The following is a 21,251-nucleotide window of genomic DNA, read 5'->3' as shown; positions in this document are numbered from 1 at the left end:
CAGGGAGATAGAACCCACTATATTCTTCACCAGCTCTACAGGAAAAGTTTTGTATACATTTCAATCTGACCCTCCAGGTCAAATTGCAAAACATAGGGAATTTATATGAAAACTACAAGAACTTGGGGAAAAAACCAAATAAACAAACAAACAAAAAAAAAAGGAAGAAACTGAAATTAAACATGATTATTGACATGTAGATTTTCACATAGACTAGCACACAAAAATATAACACTGCCTGTTCCAGAAAGAGATTCAATTGGTTTATGCTCTTCATAGAAGTTTACACATTTTAAAAAAGATCAGAAGTAAGGATAAATGTTTTCACAATCACTTTACACCTAGTTGAGAGCCCCTTTCATTGTCTTTAATGTAAAAATCTCACTTACTGGGGTCTTAACTTTCTTTAGTGAAGGTACCCTAACTATGATGACTGCTCCTGTGTATACAAGCCCTGAGACATCTACATGCTTTTCTACACATGGAACAGTACGCTGTAAGCTAGGGAGAACTTTACAGTGCACTCACCAGTCCATCCTAACTCTCTTTTGGGGCACTCTTTTACCATTCACTATGCACAAAACAGTCTATACCTATTTCTGCAAAAGTATTTATAAGGATTTAAAGGCAAGTCAGGAGACTAACTTCACAACCAAAACTTTTTTCATTCCAGGCACATCTGGCCAATCCCCTAATGACTCAGTTTATCCATGTTGTAGTTCCACAGGCATGGCAGGTTGCATCTTGCATCATGGTGGCCTACTTACATATTTCCTTTTACCCTCTCAAAGTCCCTATGCACAGCCTGCCTAGGTTGGCTGTGCCCCCATATGCAAGAAGCGTTGTGTGTCCTTTCCCATATTCCTGTTGTCTTCTACTACTCTCTTTTCCTCTCCCTTTCACATTGCGAGGGCACCCTACAACTGGCATGACAACCTTCTGTCTATCTACAAGACACTATTCTTGATTTCTCTACTTCTTTCAGATGAGACCGATACTTTTTTTTTTTTTTTGAGCTTGCACTCTTGCATCATTTGGTCAAGAACTCCCACCTCCCATCTCAGAGTTGTGAATGTATTCTAATCTTAGAGGAAATGAGTTCACAGATTAATTTCCACACTAGTTCCTAACCGACTTTTCACGTGTCATGGTGGGTGGACCCAATATCCTTGAGATATTAGTGTCTGGTTCTCCTTGGGAGTGTTTTAAAAGTAAAGCAATATGAACATTTGAAGATCATGTCTGAAAATCCACTAGCAGATATACGTGCTGACTTAATGTTTTTCTAGGAATTTCTTCAAATATGGAGCCACATGAGTATATTTCCTCTTCATCTTAAGTTCAAGAACTTGTTCCCCTAAGATAAAATACATGCAAATTATAAAACTACGAATTTATTTCAGACATTTTTCTTACTCTTGCTCCCACATGCAAAAAATGAGAGTGGTGCCTGACTGATGTCTGTAATAATTAAAATCAATGCATTCTTTTTTCTTCTTTTCTTACAGTGAGTTTCTGGCACAGAAGTATTATTATATGTGATATTAATTCACTTCCTTGTTTCAAGTATATGTGGTATATATGATAAGGACTAAAAGGCACCTGCATCAGCTGTTACCTGGACAACTGTTTCTGTAGGTTCATCGCTCTGTAACTCACATCAGAACCTCACCCCAGGTCTTTGTGAAATGAACTTCAGTTACTTGGATCATTTGAACACTTCCAAAAAAGAGTATATTTTCAAAAACAAACCAATTATCCATGCAGGTTTTGCCACTGTTTAAGTTATTTCTAAAAAACATTCCAGCCATATCTAGACCTACTACTCACTGACTGACTCACCTTGAAGTACCCCTTGTAGCCACCTCCAGCCAGTCCCAATAGTTCTCGCTAGAAAATCCAGCATGCCTTGACATATTTTTTGAATAAAAAGAACTGCTTTAGAATTATCTGATGATTTTTTCTGAACTACCTTGCATCATATCCTTTACAGAACCTACAAACAGCTCCATCTGTATTTTTATTCTAGGCAACCTTGAAGGTAACTTAACAGAGCATCCATCAAGATAAAAACCACACATACAACTGGCTAAACACTAATAGGTTTGCAAATTACAGCTCTAGAGATGCTTGCTATTGTTTCAGTAGGAGTTTCAAGTGGCTAAGGGACATACGCCTGATTTTTTTTCCCCTTATTCGTCCAGTATGACTCCTAATACATGAACAGTTTGAGCAATATCTTGAGAACTAGAAAAGCATTCATAGAAAAGCATTAGTATCTTCGCTAAATAAAGTAAATGCAGTAGGGAGAACATGATGACAGTATTAAAATTAATGACCCAGTGCAATAGTATTTAAAACAGATTTGGCGCTAGCTTAATCACATTAATTGCTACATTGGACAAACTGAAGAACAATGAATACATTGTCCCTGAAAGTCCTGAAGCAGCATCTTGTCCATTATCTTAAGGATGCAGTGACATTCATGATCTTCAGGTAAGTGGAACTTCGAGTGCACTTTGTTTGTCCTGCTGCACCAGCTAACTATGAATCATTAATCTAAGCAGTCCTCAAATTATTTTTTTCATACTCTGTGAAGTACCTTTAACAAGGCAATCTGTCTCTTTCATTAATCACAGCAATACTGGTCAAAGACTGTTACTAATTTTAGAATAAGCTACTGAGAAAGGGAGAGAGAGAGATGTCATCTAGTGCTACTGCCCTAAGATGACTTGCACCCAGCTGTAGGTACCCTTTTTTAAAAAACTTAAATCATGAAGGAACTGGCTTTGTCAGAAGGCATGAGCAGCCATTCCCCCAAAAGTAACTACACATACCTCAGTTCCACCATGGTCAAGGCAGCCTGAGAAGTTTACAGAATCCTTTTTAATGCAAAGTTTCAAGATTATTTTGAGTGGCTGCACTGTGCTCCTAGAGCAACCTATCACTGAGTACCACTGCAGTCTCATGCTACACATAACCACATGAAAAGCCCGTGATGGTTTCGTTTGGGAGCTTTTTCTTCCACCCACCCCAGTCTCAGGCTAAACATATCAATAAATTCATTGACTATCAGACACGGCTCCCCCAAGACTATCTAGCTTTCCCGGTGGGAGCTCAAGAGGTTGTCTTGCTAACCTCTGTGCAATGACAGGAAAGAAAAACATGGTAGCACTGAACTAAGAAAGCTATAAAACAAAAACATCATCATGGCTGATGGCACTTAGATATGATTTAGTTAATAATAAAGATATGTAAAACAGGATATGTGCTAGAAGAGTATGAATCAAACTTCACATAATCTGACTGTTATCATAGCCATCGTGTTTAAAATAGGATCCTTGACAAAAGAGAAAGAGGAAATAATTGGAATAGGATTTCCCACAATACAATGAACATGGTCAGTTTAAAATGTCCTCATTTCATTTAAAAGGGTCTAAGGACACATACTCATTAATGAAATAGACAATAGAATTCATCACATAACTTTGTAGAATAAAGGCAATACTCATGCCTTTTTAATTAGATAAAGGTTTGCATAGAAAACAAAAGTAAACCCAAAAACCTAATTTTATTTTCTTTTTTCTTTAGCTCCTAGACTCATTTTTCCTCCTTCTTCATAAAACCAGTCAAGTTTGTGTATAGGACTGTCTACACATTGTTTGAGCAACAAAGATAGGAAGCCTCTTAATCACATCCAAGGTCATGGAACTGAAATGGGCAACAAGTCTTCCAGATCTTTTTTTCTGCTTACACTATCATATTATGTTTTCTTTTTGCAAGCATTATCTCTTAAGGGAAAGAATCTGCTGTCAGCAACTGCAGTATTTTCTGCTAAGTCATCCCACCACCTTGCAAAGACATTTGAAAACATAAAAGTGATTTGCAACAACATTTTACAACAAAATGCTGCACTAGTTATATGGGAGATGAGCACAATATATCAATATGCAAAGAGTAGGAAAGCTCCTGCAAAACTATTAGCAACGATCTACAGGAGTTCCGCAGAGACACAGCAGGCCTAGGAGCAAAAAGATCCTTATGATTTAAAATAGTAATACGTTCTGATGAAGTAATGATCAGGCTTAAAAACTCTTGTGAAGACCCTGTCTGAAGAATTATGAATTAGAAAAATTAAACTGACTTCACAATACAGGTTGTAAAAGCTGCCTCTGTATAAACACATGTAACCTCTCCAGCCAAGGGAGAGATACTTCTGCCTTGCACTAGCAGGAGCCACACCACAGTCTAATAGAAACAAATTCAGTTACTGATGGAGGCTCAAAACACCACAAAGACATTTACTTCAAAGTGAGAGTCTGCAGACTTCAGAGGAGTAACTATGAAGATGACCCGAGTTTTCAGCACCAATCACACCAGCAAGGAAACAGAAGTAGCTGTAGCACATACATAAACATCCACTTGCACAGAAAACACTTTTCTTCTCCCTTGTCTCTGTATTTTATTCCTCATATATATGCTTCCTCTAGTTTCTGCTTATCCCAAGTATTTTGTACTCACCAGTGGCTATATACAGATGCCATAAAATACTGGAGGAATTAACTGGTGAGGTGATAAGTGCATAATTTGCAGGGCATCTATTACTACAGATGACACACTGCAACGGAGATCTACACAGTCAGAGGACAGAAGTTTTAGGAAGGCCAGCAAGAGGAGAGGGGGGTACAAAATACCACAAGAAAAACTTACAGAAAGACATAGGGAAGCTCATTGTAAGTTGAAGTACTGAGATGACCGTGGATTCCTACAATATCATTGATACAAATTCTCTAGGACAAAAATCACACTATAGAACTAAACTTCTTTTGTTCTCACAGGTGATATCTACTGAGCCTATTCTGAAGCAGTTAAGTTTCTGGTGTACCAGCTGCACAGAGGGAAAGTTGACGTGATGAAATGGAGAGGACTGCAATCCCTGTTCTGTCCCTTTTAATTCTGGTTTTTCAAATGACATGAGGAACCCAGGTGGAAAGATACACTCTGCATGTCTGGCCGTGTGGCAGAGAGGAAAATGTAATTGATTATTCTTATTAAGGAAACTGGTTTTGCCAGAAGTATCAAGTTTATTCAGTTTCATCCTTAAAATGAAACATGCAGTACAGTTAAATAGTCTATCTTTATTTTATACGTAGCTTGAGCTGACTGTAAGAATTTCAATGATAGCAATAATGAAAAATGTAATATTAACTTAATTAAAAAAATAGTGGAAAGAGAGGGAAGGATGCTGTGATCAAAATCTCAGATTTTTAAATACTAGTAATCCATACACTGTCACTGCTTCTATCTGTAAAAATGTTGAATTACTTCAAGACCATCAAAAAGGAATGGCTATGAAAAGACAGGTATATTCAACTTCAAGTGATTCATATAATCATAGAAACATAGAACGGTTTGGCTTAGAAGGGACCTTAAAGATCATCCAACACCCACAGCTGCCCTGGGCAGCCTGGGCCAGTGTCTCACCGCCCTCACAGGAAAGAATTTCTTCCTAATATATAATGACTTCAGAAAGTGAAGGGAACAAGCTATCTTCCAGTTTTTCTTTTACATCAGTCTAATAATAAATTACTCTTCTGTGCTTAATCACTCTTTCCAGAAACATTCCTTTGTGGGTACCCAAATATATTCAGACACTATCATTTTAGTCTTCGTAAACGTATCAGGGTCTGCTGATGCTACGGTTCAAAAAAGATATGGAACCCTACAAGCAATTTACCCAATGAAAAAGACCCTCAGCTTTTATATTGGTGGTAGGAAAACACTCAGAAGAGACCTCTACATTTGCATGCCCAAAGCACACATGCTTTTCATTAGTATATCAGTAATCTACTCTTGGCTATGCAAATTAGGTAAATTATTATCAAATTATGCAATTTCTATACAAAAAAGCAGATTGCATAAGCTACTATTAAATTTTTATTTTTTAAAATCTATTAGTGTAGTCCAGTGTCATCTGAAAAACAGCTTTAGAAAGTAAGACTTGGACAAAAAAAAACCCACAAAATCAACACCTGATGTTGTCAAGCAATGAAACATCTGACATTTGAAGGCAACAATGTAACTTTTCTATGCATGGAAAGCTACTAACCCAAAGCAACAGAAGGGAGTTTAACAAGCTATTAGAGAAATTTCTCTCTCCTCAAAACAGCTGGAATTGACAAAAGAAAGCAACCTGACCAAACACAGCTCACTGGTTCCAGAACTCAGATTCTGCCTCTCAGCATTAAACAAGTCAAGTCTGACAGGACCAGTCACATTGCTGCAGAAGAGCAAGTGATGGCCAAAACTACTCTATTGATTTTTTTTATTTATTTATTTATTTTAACTTGCTCTAAGGAACATGTTTCGAACAGCTTCGAGAGGAAAATCTGTAAACAAGCACTTTCTGAAGTCTATTAGCCTAATAAAGCATTGCAATCTATTGTGAGTTCAATTATTTGGAAGCTTCCCCACACCATTTTAGTTTTCATTTCTCTGACTAGGACTACAGTGATTCATGTACCTGGCTAACAGCCTAGAAGCAATCTTGTAATGTAAAGGATGGAGAAGACTCTGTGAATGAGCCTTTTTTGAAATCGAGAAATAGGCAGAACAGACAGCCAAAACATCCAGGGTGGAAGTATAAGCCCCGAGGAACCAATTCTCTTTAACCTTTCTCTCTCCTACTTAATGACTTAAAAATATGAAAAGTTTAAAGGGTGCAGAGTAAGGATCTTAAAGTTAAGGAAATACCCAATGAAGCATCTTCTCACTTACTTTGCTGCCACACAGCTGGAGACTTTCTGCACAGTGAACAAAAGCAGCTGTCTCAAGTCTGGCATCCTTATCCTTGTGCTCTGGTGGCCGCGTGAACAGCCAGACACTGATCTCTGCTCCTTTGTTGCGTATCGTATCAGGGAATGTGTGTGGTGTGTTGGGTCAATAGTAAAGGCTGGTCTACAGGGTCATGTCGTAGGTGGGGAACGTTCAGAAGCACCTTCTCCATGAGTCACGCCCACCTAAAGCGTTCTAGAAATGACACCCAACATAATTTAGAGAACTCCAATAGATAACGTAGCCTTGCTGCTCTGGCAGCTTTTAGTTTGATTGAGGTATATGCTTTACAAGAAAGCTAGCCGTGGGATCTTTGTTTAAAATGCTTGCATTTTCACGCTGGTGCCTGACTTCACTCACACAATTAATTTGAACTGACGCTTCCTGGTTCTCAGCAAGACCATGTCACACAACGGGACCATGCAACACATTATTACCTCGCCTCAGAAACAAGTTACACAAACACTGCCAAGACAGCATGTGGAAGCTTCTGTTAGTGATGAAAAAACCTGAAGCTGTAACACAGACAGAATGAGAGAAGCAAATACTCCAGAAGCCTAATGACTGCTTCTGGTATCCATGAGAAAGGCTGCAGATCTGAGGCAGCAAGGTAAGCAGGAGGCAGCAAAGAAGACTGGAAAGTCTCTGAAAGGAGTTCCAGGCATCAAACGCTTTGCTAGAGCTCTTTCCATACCTGATGTCAAATACTTCACAGAAAAGTACAAGAGATACCATATGAGATAAATATGGGAATAAGCTACTTCAGTCAAAAGTCTTACCTTAATTCCTACTGCTTGGAGACTCAGACATGATCATTTATATCCCCGACTTTTTTTGAAAGCATAAATCAAAGCCCTTTTCTTTGTCAAAAGCATCCAATTCCTTTTGATTCTCACTGATATTCCGTGCCACCCCCTCCCAGGCCTAGGAAAAAAAAGTCTTTTAAACTCACCTCTGCTTCTTCCAAAAAGAAATTTAAACTTTGACATTAGCCTAGAATGTTAGAATCCTACTACAAAAGCGTAAATTCTAAAATACTTGATTTCCTAAGCCTTTTTAAAGAAAAATAGCCTTACAGTGCAGGTTTTGGTGGTTTTTTGTTTGAAGAAGTACAACATCCTTCCGCATGGAAGTGTCTCTCTGTCAGGACAGCATAAAGGGCTTCCCGATCCCTGTTATCACCCACTAATTTTCATTGTAATCAAACTTTTTTTTACCAAGGAAAATGCAAATTTTTGCACTGGTTAATCCATTTATATTTTTATATATTTCAACTCTCTCATTATTTATCCTCTCAGATACTTAGGTATTACTACATATCCGGTTTTACGCCTGACTTTGCTTCTAAAAGAAATCAACTTTTACTACCACCCTCTGTACTGCTAGAATGTCTTTTTTTTTTTATGATGCATTAATTAGAACTCAACATACTACTCTATGGAAGAATTCAACATGAAACTTTATTGTCTCATTACTTAGTCTGACTTGCACGATTTTCTCTACCATTGAAGCTTAGCTTCACGCTGACTGGGTTGCTGGAGAACCTTCATTTTTACCATAGTTATTGGTGAATTAAATTAGCACTTATGAATTCTTTACATATTCTTTTTTCCTTCCTTAAGAATAAAACACATGACAGTTCAACTGCAATTAATTGTCAACATAAAGAAGCTACTGGGGATTCTTCTCAATGTCCTGAATTTGTTGCTTCTGCATTTAAAAACTACTTATTTAAGCCAGGCAGAAAAGGGAGAACTTTTAGAAGTCATGACAATATGAATGTAGAGAACTGAAAGCATGGTTTATTCACAAAGTCTGACAGAGATGGACAAAAATATTAAATAAGTTTATATGCAATTATTTCTTACTGGGGGCTAGCTCTGCTTCTGATAGCGCTGAGCCAGTGTATGTTATGTTCTAGATTATGAGGTATAACACTGTGGACTATCTTAAATGAGAAAAAATAGAAAATGCATTGAATAGGATAATAAAGAATTTCAGCTGTATTTTAAAATCGGATTCTTTGAGGTGCTCTATCTTGTGATAATGACAGAAGCAAACATGATATTCACATAAAGCTAAACTGGGGATGAGGTATATATTCCCCAATTAGATATTAGATAATACTTCCTTGATTAACTCTACCATAGAAAGTCTCACATGTGCCTAAATTGGCATAAATATGCATAAACTCATATGGTAACTAAAACCATTTTTGCAACCTGTAAGACACTGTACAGCATGGCATACCAACTTCCTGCAAAATGTGGATTTTTTTCGGGGGGGTATGTCTTCCCAGATTACTTCTATTGCTTATAGGGGATTTTCCCTACCAGAAGACCATTGTTTTAAATACTTCTTTCCAAGTAGGTGGTCTGTTTTTGCAATGAATGTTTTGCTGTGGCTGTACCTTCCCTTTTATGTTCAGTAAAACCAAGCATGACAATGCTGCATACAGAAAACACAGCACAACCAGGAGCAGTAAGAATTAAGTAAGAATGATGCAACTTCAGTGCAATGTGCTTTTAAAATCTCTACAGAATCATCATGTCAGCACCCATTCCAGGCTTCACAGCATCCACATCTTCGCAAACACCCCCTAATAAATCATAGCTAAGTGCTTTTTCAAGACCTACCTGCTTGTACCCAGTTAAAGGTTTTTCAATTGCATTAACATATTCCATTAAATAACTTTTCAGAAGACAAAAATTGATATTAATACTCCAACACAACCATAAGAGCTCTGCAGAACAGTGTCAATTATCACATCACTGCTTTAGTCACCAAATAGATTATGGAATTCACTTCATCCACCTACTTCTGACAAGTACCTTAACTGCCATTTTTATCTTGTGTGTTAAGTTTGAAACAGTTAAAGAAAGTTCAACAGCTAAAGCTGTAGATCAAGTATCAGAGATGCCTCTAGCAAGTCAGCGCCCTGTCTGTCACCTCACTTGCATTGCCCTTTCTTACGCAGTAATGGTCATTCTCAAAATTTATGTTAATCTTTTCATATAAAATTTCCATTCACGAGTCTACATTTCTGGCTGTTATGCTGCAAAGAGGGGAAAAAACAAGGTTTTATTCACTGAAATCTGGTAGGATTCCAGGACTGCATACCCACACTACATCTTTACCAGCAGCAAAGTTCATGCCAGCAGCGTCTGAACAGAGAGCCAACAACCCTGTGCCCCACTGCAAGCGTGCTCCAGCTGCTGTACCATCTAAGCCTTGCTTCATCGGGAGGGAATCCACTCTTAGCACAGCCGTAGTATGTTCAAGTGCCTACCGCCAGACTCCAAATGCAGACGCAAAACTCCAAATATGCAGTGAATCAAATATGTATCAAGAAGAAAAATGCCTGCTCACTCAAGCATCAGTGTAGGTGCAACCCATGCATATCCAGCAGAAAACAGCACTGTCTGTATCCCAGCTGCACGTATTTTCAGGGACAAGTGCCATTTCAGTTGAGTATATGAGAAGTAAGAAACAATTTGGTTGAGTTTGTTCTTTAAAAATATCTTAATTTATCAATGAGTGGTGATTATATTAAAAGGAATAGCATAACCAAGAAATATAATTCACATATAAACATTTCAGTCTGTAAATACTCAGCAAGTCTCCCAAGAGCTACAGCTGGAGATAGTACTACTGTTCAGTAGAACTGGATCAGGCTGTGGGACAGACACTTTCTGATAAAACCAACCACACCAAACCAACTGTAGGAGCCCAGTGACAGCAGCCATCTCTCTAAAGCTAACACGTATACAAATGAGAAAATAAGAACTTGAAAAATATTCGGAGCGATTCATTGTTTCTTTTTTTCCAAAACGTGTATCCTTCAGCACAGACGTTCCCAAAATGCACTCCCAGTAAAATCTAATACCTTTCCAACTACGGCTTCACACACCAGCGATCCCATGAGGCACTGCCCACACAAGGCTTACCTGAACTTCAGTGAGGTGATTACATATTTTGTGTTGTAGTCATCACAGACACAAAAATAAAGATAAATGACGAGCAGTAGCACCTTGTTTGAATGCATGTCTTTCCAGCTTCCTTTCCCACTTTTCACATACGAGTTTTCTCAGTCATCTAGCATATACTTTGCTCACCAGGTGGCTGATAAGAAAGTTCCAGCAATCTACGAGCAGCTCCACAGCGTCAGTGGGCTAAAGCCTTTTTTCCTCCTTGGAGTGTATTCATAACCAAGCTATCACTTAAAACAGACAGTCTAATGTATGCCAAACTTTTAATAGAGCTTTTACAGATAACAGAAATGAGCTATATGCCTCAACAGGCCCCAGAGAACACATTGATTGTAAAACCTTTTGAATGGAACCAGGTTTCCTTAGATATGATAATGTCTGGCATTTAAACCATTCTTCAGCACTCAGATGCCATTTTTTTTTCTTCAACATGTTTATATTTTCCCAGCCTTTAAAAAACCCCTCCCTGCTTTGCTAGTACCACAATGCTAAACAAATCGGAACAAGCAAATTTTTGCATGCAGATAAGACCAAAATCACAGTAGAAGACTACAAGGTCAGCTCAACCACATTGTCACCTGCAGCTGATAATAGTGCCTTGGTCTGTGGGCTGAAATAGTCTGGCAGAAAAGCCAACATCTACATCACACCACCTGTCTTAACAAATCCATTCCTCTGGTTAATGACTCCTTTTAATTTCTAAAAATACCACAACGGTATAACAATGTCATTTTCAGTATCAGATTAAAATCTGGGAAGTGGAAATAGCCGTGTGAAATCTGTAGGTGTGCTTACAAGCTAACCTTACAAATAGGATTAAAAAATGTAAGAACAGTAATGAAAAAGGATAATCCCTAACTTGAATTTATTCTTCATATTTCATTGCATTAAACTTCACTTTTCACTAAACAGAGAGCCCATTATTTTTAAAAGAGTTCAGAGGAAGAGTAGGAAGAAAACCATGCAAAAGCGGGCATTGTGTATGTGCATATGTAGTGAAAGGAGTGCTTAGGTCAAGTCCCTTAAAGAATTACCACCCAAGGAGTTTGAGTGAAATAGGTTTAATATAAATTTGTGGAAATGCAACTGCACAAGATCCAATGGCAAGGTTCACACTATTACTTATTACACAGAGTAAAAGCACAGAGATAAATCAAGCCGAAATAAGTCAGAACAGAGTTGGAAACCGTTTACAGAGATCAAAGGTATAAAAGGGTAAAGAAGATCTTCCCATTGAGTCACAAGGTTTAGAGTAGACCCCCTTGTTTTCTAAACTTTCACGGAGTTTAGGTGCGGCTGGACCTATTCCTAGTCTTAGACTTGGACAACGGATTAGATCTAAAGGGGAGAGAGAGAAAGAAAGTTTGTTCACAATTCAAGATTATTCATAAGATTTTAGCAGCAAATCAATAAAATTTGTTTGAAGTCACAAAAATTACATAATTAACCTAACTACCTCAAGCCTTCAATATATGTTACAACAAAGGTATACCCACTAAAACTTCGAACTTTGGCCTTGAGTTCAGTAAAATACTCATGTCTTATGCTTCTGCATTCCTCAACAGGCAAAGGGTTAAGCCCCGAGAAGCAGGGGTATCAGCCCAGGCCCCATCACCAATTTTCCACAACAGTCCCTGTAGCATTGCAAACTTAGTGGTTTGTGAGCTCTGAGCGGCATCCCACTCAGAGGGGGATGCTGGTCACAGGCTGCTGCAGCCCAGGAGAGCTTAAAAGGGTCTAGGACCACCGTTTATAAGGCTGTGAGACAACTGGCTTCAATCATCAGCAAATTTCCATCACAACCGCAACCTAAATTGGTATTTTTCTCTACAATCCTAGGAACAATATATTATTTCACCCAGTTACCGCTCAGGCTGTGATCTGGCAGGCGCATTGCAGGGTTGTCAGGGAGTAACTGATAGTTTCCATTCCTCTTCCCCACTTTGACCAGTCCACAGGAGTTCCAGTACGTGCCATTTTCTGCCTTAGCTGAGTAGGAGTTACTTATACAGTCAAGGGATGTGTGACCAACCAGCTTGTTACTCAAGGTGCCAAGGCCTGGCTGGCAGCTCCTGAGGTCGTAGAACAGCCCAGAAAAGGGGGAGAAGTGCCACCACAACATATATTCACAATCCAGTTTCATCAGATACATGACAAATCAAATTCTCATTCATTAATAGAAAGCACAAGACAAAGGATATTTGCCTTAAATCAAAATATTAACAGAGTCTAAGACTGCTTTTGTCTCTTCTACCCAACAGATGCAAGCATATCCTCAAGAAATTGACACAGGTATGAGAATAAGCTAGTCAGTTCTGTTTCAGGCTTTGCCATTAACTTGCTGCATAGGTTTAAAGATGTGATTTTTATTTCCAGTTGACTCATCTGATGATCATTATTTTTCCTACCTACTGTACTTCAAAAGGTCATTACTACGCTTATTTATGTCACCTTTTTTCACTTATTTCAAAAATCTGCCAATGGCACCACTAACAAAACTGGAAGTCTGCTATTCCACAGCAGCGTTCTCAGCTCCTCCCCAAACTAACCGCAGGGAGGAAGCCAAAAAAACCCAACCAACTAACAAACCCTGCAATCTTTACCATTACATAATAATCACATGTCAACATACATTTCCCCAGCTTCACCCAACAATACGAGACTTCCGACAGATTCCCCAAACAGTATATATCTGTGTATTCAACCCTGGTCCTTAATCCAGTAAGAATTTGCCATTTACGCGTTACCTGAGTGTCTAGTGGCAGTGAACTAAGGATTTTTGTATAAAGGAGAATCCAGACATGTTCGGACTAACTTGCTAGAAAGTTTGCAATGTGATTAAACGAGCGTTATTTCACACTTATGCTGCCACCTGGTGGCTGTTCAAAGTATCAGCACGACTCAGTAACCACGCGCGGAACGGGCGTGCACTGGGGTCGGGCACTTCACCAACTACTGACCCTGGTATTTTTCTGGCTGGACAGAAAACTCAGCACAGTATTCACACTTTTCACAGAGTGTGGAAGTTTCTTTCTAGATTCTCATACAACTTTACATTGAGGAACGACTTCATTCTACTGAGGGCTGAAGTCTTTGTTAATAAGAAGATACGTAACATTTACAGATAGGGCTCTCTGTATATAAGGATACGCTGTTAACTAAGGAAATATAAAAGCACGAGACCCACCTTTGGCATTCCTCCAGCACATATTTGCTTTCAAACTGTTAACTGCAGTCATACTGCACTAAAGCCTCTCCATCTTTGCTATTCAGATATGAACAAATGGCATAAAGAAAAACAATTTGCAGACAAATTCTGTTAATAGAGTATCTGGTCTCTGTCCCACCTAGGGTGAAAAAATAGTTCACAGTTTATGTGCTTATTTTCTTGACCTGATTTTATGCTGAGATCAGAGCTACCGATTCTGCAAAATCTATCTTCCAGTTGAAATCTGCACAAAATTATCTTTAACTTAAACCCCACAGTACATGAGTATAACCTTGTCTGGGGCACCAAAGAATAAAAAAAAGTTAGGTCTTCGATCAATTATTCAGAATGTCAGAACTTAAACAGGAAAGTTCTGTTTAAAATTCTGACATTAAATCAACATAATTTAGTTCCAAAAACTGAGTTTCAACTCTTCCACACACAGATTTTTTTTTCTTATAAAAGGTGTTTAAAAACAGAATCCTATGAAATACCCTCTGAATTTTGTTTATATTGCAATGAACATTCTATATTTATAATTTGGAGTTTAGAACACCTTCTCAGTCTAATACAGTATTAATTGTGGGTGTATAAGTTAAATACTACATGACAATCAGCTCTTCTATGAATAGTTCAAGTCCAAATTAAATTTTGAATGTTTCCATTTAAGTTACGTGATGGTGTAACACAATAATCGCTATGCCAAAAAAACCCGCAGGCCAGCAAAAAAAAAAAAAAAAAAAAAAAAAGATGCTTTTTCTATTTCTGCTATTCAAATGTGGTCAATAGTTTGCAAATCCTCTTCAGGGCAGGGTCACATTTCCCATGGTGAGCTTTTAGTTCAAAATTATTTTCTTTTAAAAAGTTTATATTCATATTAAAAATGTAGCGTAAATTTTAGAGAGTACAAGACCTGTTCATGCTGTATCACCACTTCTCTATGCACACAGTATTTTTTTAATTCTCTCACATCACAACTAAAAGGTCACCCCTTAGTATACAAAATGCTATAAAAATAGCTGACCTGCAATTTTCCACTTTTGATGAAAAAATAGGAAAAGTTACTAAAGCATAGTTGTATGTGGCCTAGACATCAGTACTTAGGTATCAGTATGCAAAAACACAATTCACAAGGAATCAAACTATACAAATCTATATCTGGAATAGAGCCTAAAAAAACAAACCACCTCAAATCAGAAGATATCCCACTGAGAGTTCAGATTGCATTAAAAAAAATGAAAAGCTCATTTAGCATTGGTCTTTTTCAATTACTTATATACTTAACCTTAATATACAGTCTATACTACTCCTCACGGCATTGTAGATATTTACTTTGCCTACCATCAAACGATCACGTCCCCAGTTTCCAAATTGCATCTATGTTAAATTTTAGCTCTCATGCACTAATGACTGCCCGGCTCTATTCCTCATGGTACCCACCACCTTCAGAAGGGCAATCCAGCTGTTCTGTATTTCTGTTGCTGATTTTCAACATGCCTTTGTCTACTGGTTTTCATTAAATGCAAGTGGACTGCTGCTGTGGTCCTCTGAACTTCCCAGCATCAGGCACACAGACCGAAAGCAAAGGTGCAGGTCACTGAAGGACTCTAGCTAGCAACACAGCTAGAGAGACACGTGCCTTGCCCTTTGTGAAGGAGTAGCTGCTCAGAGTGGGATGCCAGGGCTGTGGTGCTACCTGAAGTGAACTCCCACCAGAGCCTGTGTCCACACCTGCTGTCCCAACTGTACCATAATCTACAAATGCAAATGAATAACCATTTTCCTATCGCTCTTCTCTACTCTATTCCTGACCCAAGGGCACAGGAGAGGTTTAGACTGGATATTAGGACAATTTTTTTCACTGAAAGGGTGGTGAAGCATTGGAACAGGCTGCTCAGGAAGGTAGTGGAATCACCATCCGTGGAGATATTTAAAAAAACGTGTTGATGCTGTGCTTAGGGACACGGTTTAGTGATGTACTTTGACAGTCCCAGGTTAACAGTTGGACTTCATGATCTCAGAGGCCTTTTCCAATCTAAGTAATTCTATGATTCTATGATATGATATATGTCAAGCTTGATAACGCAATGCTGCCACTGATTTTTAACCACACCTTTTAAATCTCACATTTTTGTGTCTAAAACTTAAATATGAAATGAAAAAATAATGCATATGTAAGTTCTTTAAAAATAGTTATAAATCCTAAAATTTTCATGTATCATTTCATGCAATGGTTGGGTATTTTGCCACTGTTAAGTATCTGGACATGCTTTCTTGGAAAAATAAAACTGTGTTAGGAATATACACACACACTCTGGTACTCTCAATTTAAAAAGTATATTTCTTTAATTTCATTCATCAAAATCACATTTCACAGAGAAAATCTGCATTGTAATTACATAATTTTAGGACACTGAGACAATACTTATTATTACTCTATTATTAAATAAACCAAGACTATCTCACATAAGATTTTACTTTTTTAAAAAAAGAACAACACCACACCAATAACTGAAAAACCCACTAATCATCATCATCGTTGTTTGGATTTTGGTTTTTTTTTTTCATTTGGAAACCAAAAAATACATCTTCCTTTCTGCACGATTAACAGATTTCCTCTGAAATATAATACATTAAAAAAAGGAATGAATTGTTCAAATTCTTACTACATTGATTCATGCAGGACAACATCAACTACATACAGAGCATGAGATCAGGTGGAATAATTACCTGTTCGTGTTCAGGTTCACTATTATGTTTCTGTCTAAAGTACAATGAAATGTTTGGACCATAACATTTGTTTTTATACTAGCGAGCATCAGTCAGTGTGCATTTTCAATATAACACAAAATTTACAATACCTCCTTTATCTCTGCTTACCAACATTATCTTCCCATTGCCATCCTCCCTCCTTTTGTTTTCTTCTTGGTAAATGTTTTATCTACAGCTTGCGCAATAGCTCTTTAAACATAAGGTAATTTCTCGTTTTGTCTCAAAGCCTAATGAAAAGAAAACAAAGTGTATTTATGAAAATCATTTAAAAACAAGACTATATTATTTTCACAAGTTAGCATACCAATACAAAGGTGTGATTTTGTCATTTACTTTCCTTGAGTACTGTTATTTTCCTATTATTTGACAATACATTTTCACAGTAGCGTTCTCACTTCCGTATAAAGAGTATTTATGTAACAGTATCACTTAACACATGATTCCAGGTCTACTATGCATCCCATAAATTAAAAGTACACCAATGCATCTTTCTTCCAGTTTATTGTTCCATTTCTCCGATTTCACTGAGAACCTAAAAACAATGTTCAAATGACTTACTGACTGAATCTCTAGGTTTTCTTCTATACTTCCGCAGCCTGTGTTTTGCAGTTTTGCAAACTGAAACTGATCTGACTACACCCTACTGTTGTTTGAAAAAAAATCACCATAAACATAGCTAACTAGCAAAAAGGATCTGTGGTGTCCCTGAACAATTTTAACACATTGCCTGCATTTATGCCCATTATTCACTATGTAGCACCCACTATTTTCTAAACTCTTTTGTACTTCCCCGTTTATTGAGTGGTAGATTACCTAGCCCCTACGTTAATGATAAATATTTATGTATGTTGTTACAGATACTTTTCTTTCACTGTTGTTTTCAGTTGTTTGTAAGAGTTCATTTCTGGAATATCAAACATTTATAAACAGCTGCCGGTTGTAAACAATTACTTTACTAGGAGACAACCACTTTGTCAGATACATTACAATTTCGACTTCAGACAAGACTTTACTTGATCATTATCAGGAAAAGACAGGTCTCGCAAAGGCAATAATAAATGCTTTCAAATTATTTTTTCTTACTGCTGTTTCCCAGAAGAATCACACATCATTCCCGTACTAGTTTAGTTTTAAAAAGACAGAAGGCGTTATATTAAATGCACTCATATAGCTATATAGTTACCTTCAATTTTACACGCATGGATTCTCCATGAGAAGAAATGCTAGCCACTATTGGCAGGGCAAAGTTTTTATAAAAATAAATTAAAACAAATGTCTGCCTGCAGGCTGAACATTCCCACCAATATAATGGGAATATACACAGCCACATACCTGTCATTACATAGAGGAACAGAAGTTCCCTCTGGGGAGAAGTTTTAAATAAGTTATCTGCATTTGGTTATATTTCTAACGTTACTACAGTGACTTAGCACTTTTAGTAGAGAAAATCACAGGAACGGACAAGGACCCCCTCAACAGCTACTACAGAAAACTGGGTCAGTGACAAAGGACAAAAGCCCTAGCTTTGGCGAGACCCATCAAGTGTTAACTACGGAAGACTGCTAAGAACGTTTAATTTTTATGGAAGCTGCACTGGCACGCTGCAAACTGCGGCCGGCGTTCCCTGCCACTGCCAGCAGGGCCCCAGGCTTGGTGCACGGCACAGCGGCGGAACCAGCGGCGGAACCAGCGGCACCACCAGCGGCGGAACCAGCGGCACCACCGGGCTGCAGGAGAAACCGGGCCCGGCCGCTGCGAAAGGGCTGAGGACCCCCCCGAGCACGAAGGGCTGGAGGGCCCGACGGCTCTACGGCCGCCCGCTCCCCTCAGCCCCGCCAGCCGGAAGTGAGGGGCCGGCCCGCGGCGAGGCACCGCCCCCAGCGCGCGCACGCCCCCCCGGGCATGCGCAGCGGGGAGGGGCAGTCCCGGGGCGCGCCCGCGGCCGCCGCCATGGTGTACATCTCCAACGGTGAGGGGCCGCGGGGGGCGGCCGGGGGGCGGCCGGCGGGGGGCGCGGGCAGAGCGCTGCCAGAGCAGCCCCGGGTGCGGCGCGCTCCTGCGGCCTGTGGCGGAGCCTGGCGCGCCCCTCCGCAGCTCGGAAGGACTGTGACCGGCCCGGGCGCGTCCTGCGCCTCCGGGAGCGTCACCAGAGGCGCTGGCACCGCGCAGGGCAGCGGGGGCTGCGTGGGACACGGTCCCTGTGCGCGGGGGGTGACCCGGTTGCTACAAGTGTTCTCGTTGCCCCTATGGGATGAAACTCGCTCCCCTCCCCTCCCCCCCCCCCCCTTCCCCCCGCCCGGCGGGTGTGTTTGTGTGTCACACACGGGCCGGCGCCACGTGCCATCATCGCGGGGTGTTTTGTATCGTGATGTGTTACAGGACAAGTTTTGGATAACCAGAGCCGGGCTCCTTGGCGCTTGTCAACGATAACAGATTTCTTCTGGTCCATAGCAGATTTTGTGGTCCTATTGTAAGTAGAATTAAATCTTTAGGTGAGCTTTATTTTAGATTTACCATAGGCAGAAGGTATGCCGTGCTATCCAGCAATAAAAATGTTAATTTGCTTTTTAGCATTCCCTATCTGCTGTCCCCAAAACATACATGAATGCTTTACTAGGACTACGTGGCCTTGGTTATTAAGCGCTATAGTATCTATTTAACAAAAAGCATATGAAAATTGATGCTAACTTACTGGCAGTTCAAATGCATTTTCTTACATTTCTTCCATTTAAATACTGCAAAAAGAAAAAGCATATACTTTTGTCAAACAGCTAATTTCTAATACCTGAGGAGAATTTCTACTGGTGACAGTAGATTCTGGCTGTGTAAAAATAACCACACAGCAGTAATCACAGATGTATGGCCCCAGATCAAAGCCAGTTAAGAAACAAACGATGTATTCAACAGTCCTTCATTATTTTAGTTATAGGTTTAGACTTTATGCATTTCTTGGATGTTTACCAGAAAATGAGATTTTAGTTTCAGCCTCACTGTAATTTTGGAATAACTTCAGATTTTGTCTTCATATATAGGAGAAAAATTGCCAAGATTTATTAAACAACAGTGATCTTGAGAAGATACACTGTTATTCCTGAACACTGCTTGCTGGTTTTTAGGCCATTTCTTATCTTGCAATCCATATATTCAGAAACTGTATCTAGAAATCAGTTTACCTAACTCCTGTTTTATTTTTCAGTTTCCAGAGTATTATTCAACCAGATTTGAGAAGAAGAGGCTATACGTCTTCCTCCTATTCCGGATACAATGATGGAAGAGGGTATTTTTCATATTCACACTAATTTCTTTTTTCCTATCTTAGCAAAATGACATAATGTATTCAGATTTCAGCTCTGATTTGTATTGAATCAGGTCACGTAAAAAGATAAACAAGATCTTAATCTGCAGTACTTGGTCTGAAATCGTTGATAACACATGGCTTTGGCTACCTGTAATAACAGTACAGGCTAACTCTCACTGAAACGATTTTTCAAACCGGACTAATAGAAAATATTAGTTTCAACTAATAAAATATTAGTATTCAACAGTTAGACATCTGTTGAATGTCTTCTTTTGTTAGACTTGCTTATGCTCAGCATTTGATTTATACTTTGTTATAGAGGTATCATTTCTGTAAATGCTAGTTACTTGTTTATTTGTTTTTAAGGGTTTGCCTAAATTTTTTGTAGGACTGTGTAAAAGCCTCAAAGAGAACTTTAGGTGAAAATGGGGTTGGGGTTTTTTTTACAGCTTTTCACATGAAACCCAAACAACTTTTTCCAGAGGTTCTAACTTTGTAGTTACTATAATTTAGAGACAATGTTACTATATTTTTAGTGTAACAATTTAATGCCAGTTGAGAAGATGTTGTTTCCCTTGCTTTCTTTTCAGGCCTCCAGCACATCCTCGCCGGAGGATGGGTCGAATAAATCACTGGGGTGGAGGCCCCAGTCCACCACCAATGGCTGGAGGTGGATGAGGAAGGTAATTCCAAGTCTGCTGTATCCTGCTTTGAGGTGTTGGGGTTTTTTTAAATAACAATAATAATTGAAAGTTAAGGTAGAACAGAATGTTTTGTCCTCCTTTAGTGAGAGTTACCAAAACAGGAAGAGAATCAAAGTGACTAGATACTTTCAGTAAAGGAGAAAAAAAAGGAGGATGCAGGGGTTAAAAGGTTTTGGCTCGGAAGTGGTGAGCCTCTATTTTTAATTGCATAGGAGTGGATATAGAAAGTGTAGCAACGATTTTTGAACACAGCTGATATGTACTTTTTTATAACTTCTGTTCTTTTTTGGCTGCTAATTTGAAGTCCTGTCCAGATCAGTTGTGAAACACTTTGCGTTTCTAATAGTTATGACACGTGAAGGGTTTTTTGTTTAAAGTAGATACTTCTCAATAGAAAAGTAGGAAAACTAATTAAGTTTTTAAAAGACTTGTAAAAATCTTTTTTT

General features: G+C 38.8%; 1 protein-coding gene and 1 long non-coding RNA gene across 5 annotated transcripts in view; one reads left to right on the top strand and one right to left on the bottom strand.

Annotated features, from left to right (window-relative positions):
* Nucleotides 1-11,870: 11,870 nt before the first annotated feature.
* LOC114015771 (uncharacterized) overlaps nt 11,871-21,251 on the bottom strand; it is a 34,900-nt gene continuing 25,519 nt past the window's right edge. For 3 of the 4 annotated variants that reach the window (XR_008732240.1, XR_008732242.1, XR_008732243.1), the window contains exons 3-4: nt 16,912-17,030; nt 11,871-15,786 (exon numbers count right to left, since the gene is read on the bottom strand). This is a non-coding gene — a long non-coding RNA (uncharacterized LOC114015771). The remainder of the gene's footprint in view (nt 15,787-16,911; nt 17,031-21,251) is intronic. The other variant, XR_008732241.1, reaches the window with a different exon arrangement.
* SELENOK (selenoprotein K) lies at nt 18,618-20,788 on the top strand. The gene is made up of 4 exons (XM_055710194.1): nt 18,618-18,772; nt 19,183-19,273; nt 20,000-20,080; nt 20,692-20,788. Exons 1-4 carry the CDS (start codon nt 18,706-18,708, stop codon nt 20,786-20,788), a joined length of 336 nt encoding a protein of 111 aa, XP_055566169.1. The 5' UTR covers nt 18,618-18,705.

This window comes from Falco cherrug, chromosome 4 (assembly GCF_023634085.1).
Source record: "Falco cherrug isolate bFalChe1 chromosome 4, bFalChe1.pri, whole genome shotgun sequence".
NCBI lineage: Eukaryota > Metazoa > Chordata > Aves > Falconiformes > Falconidae > Falco > Falco cherrug.
The sequence above is the reverse complement of the archived record's forward strand: the minus strand, read 5'-3'. Positions and strand labels throughout refer to the sequence as shown.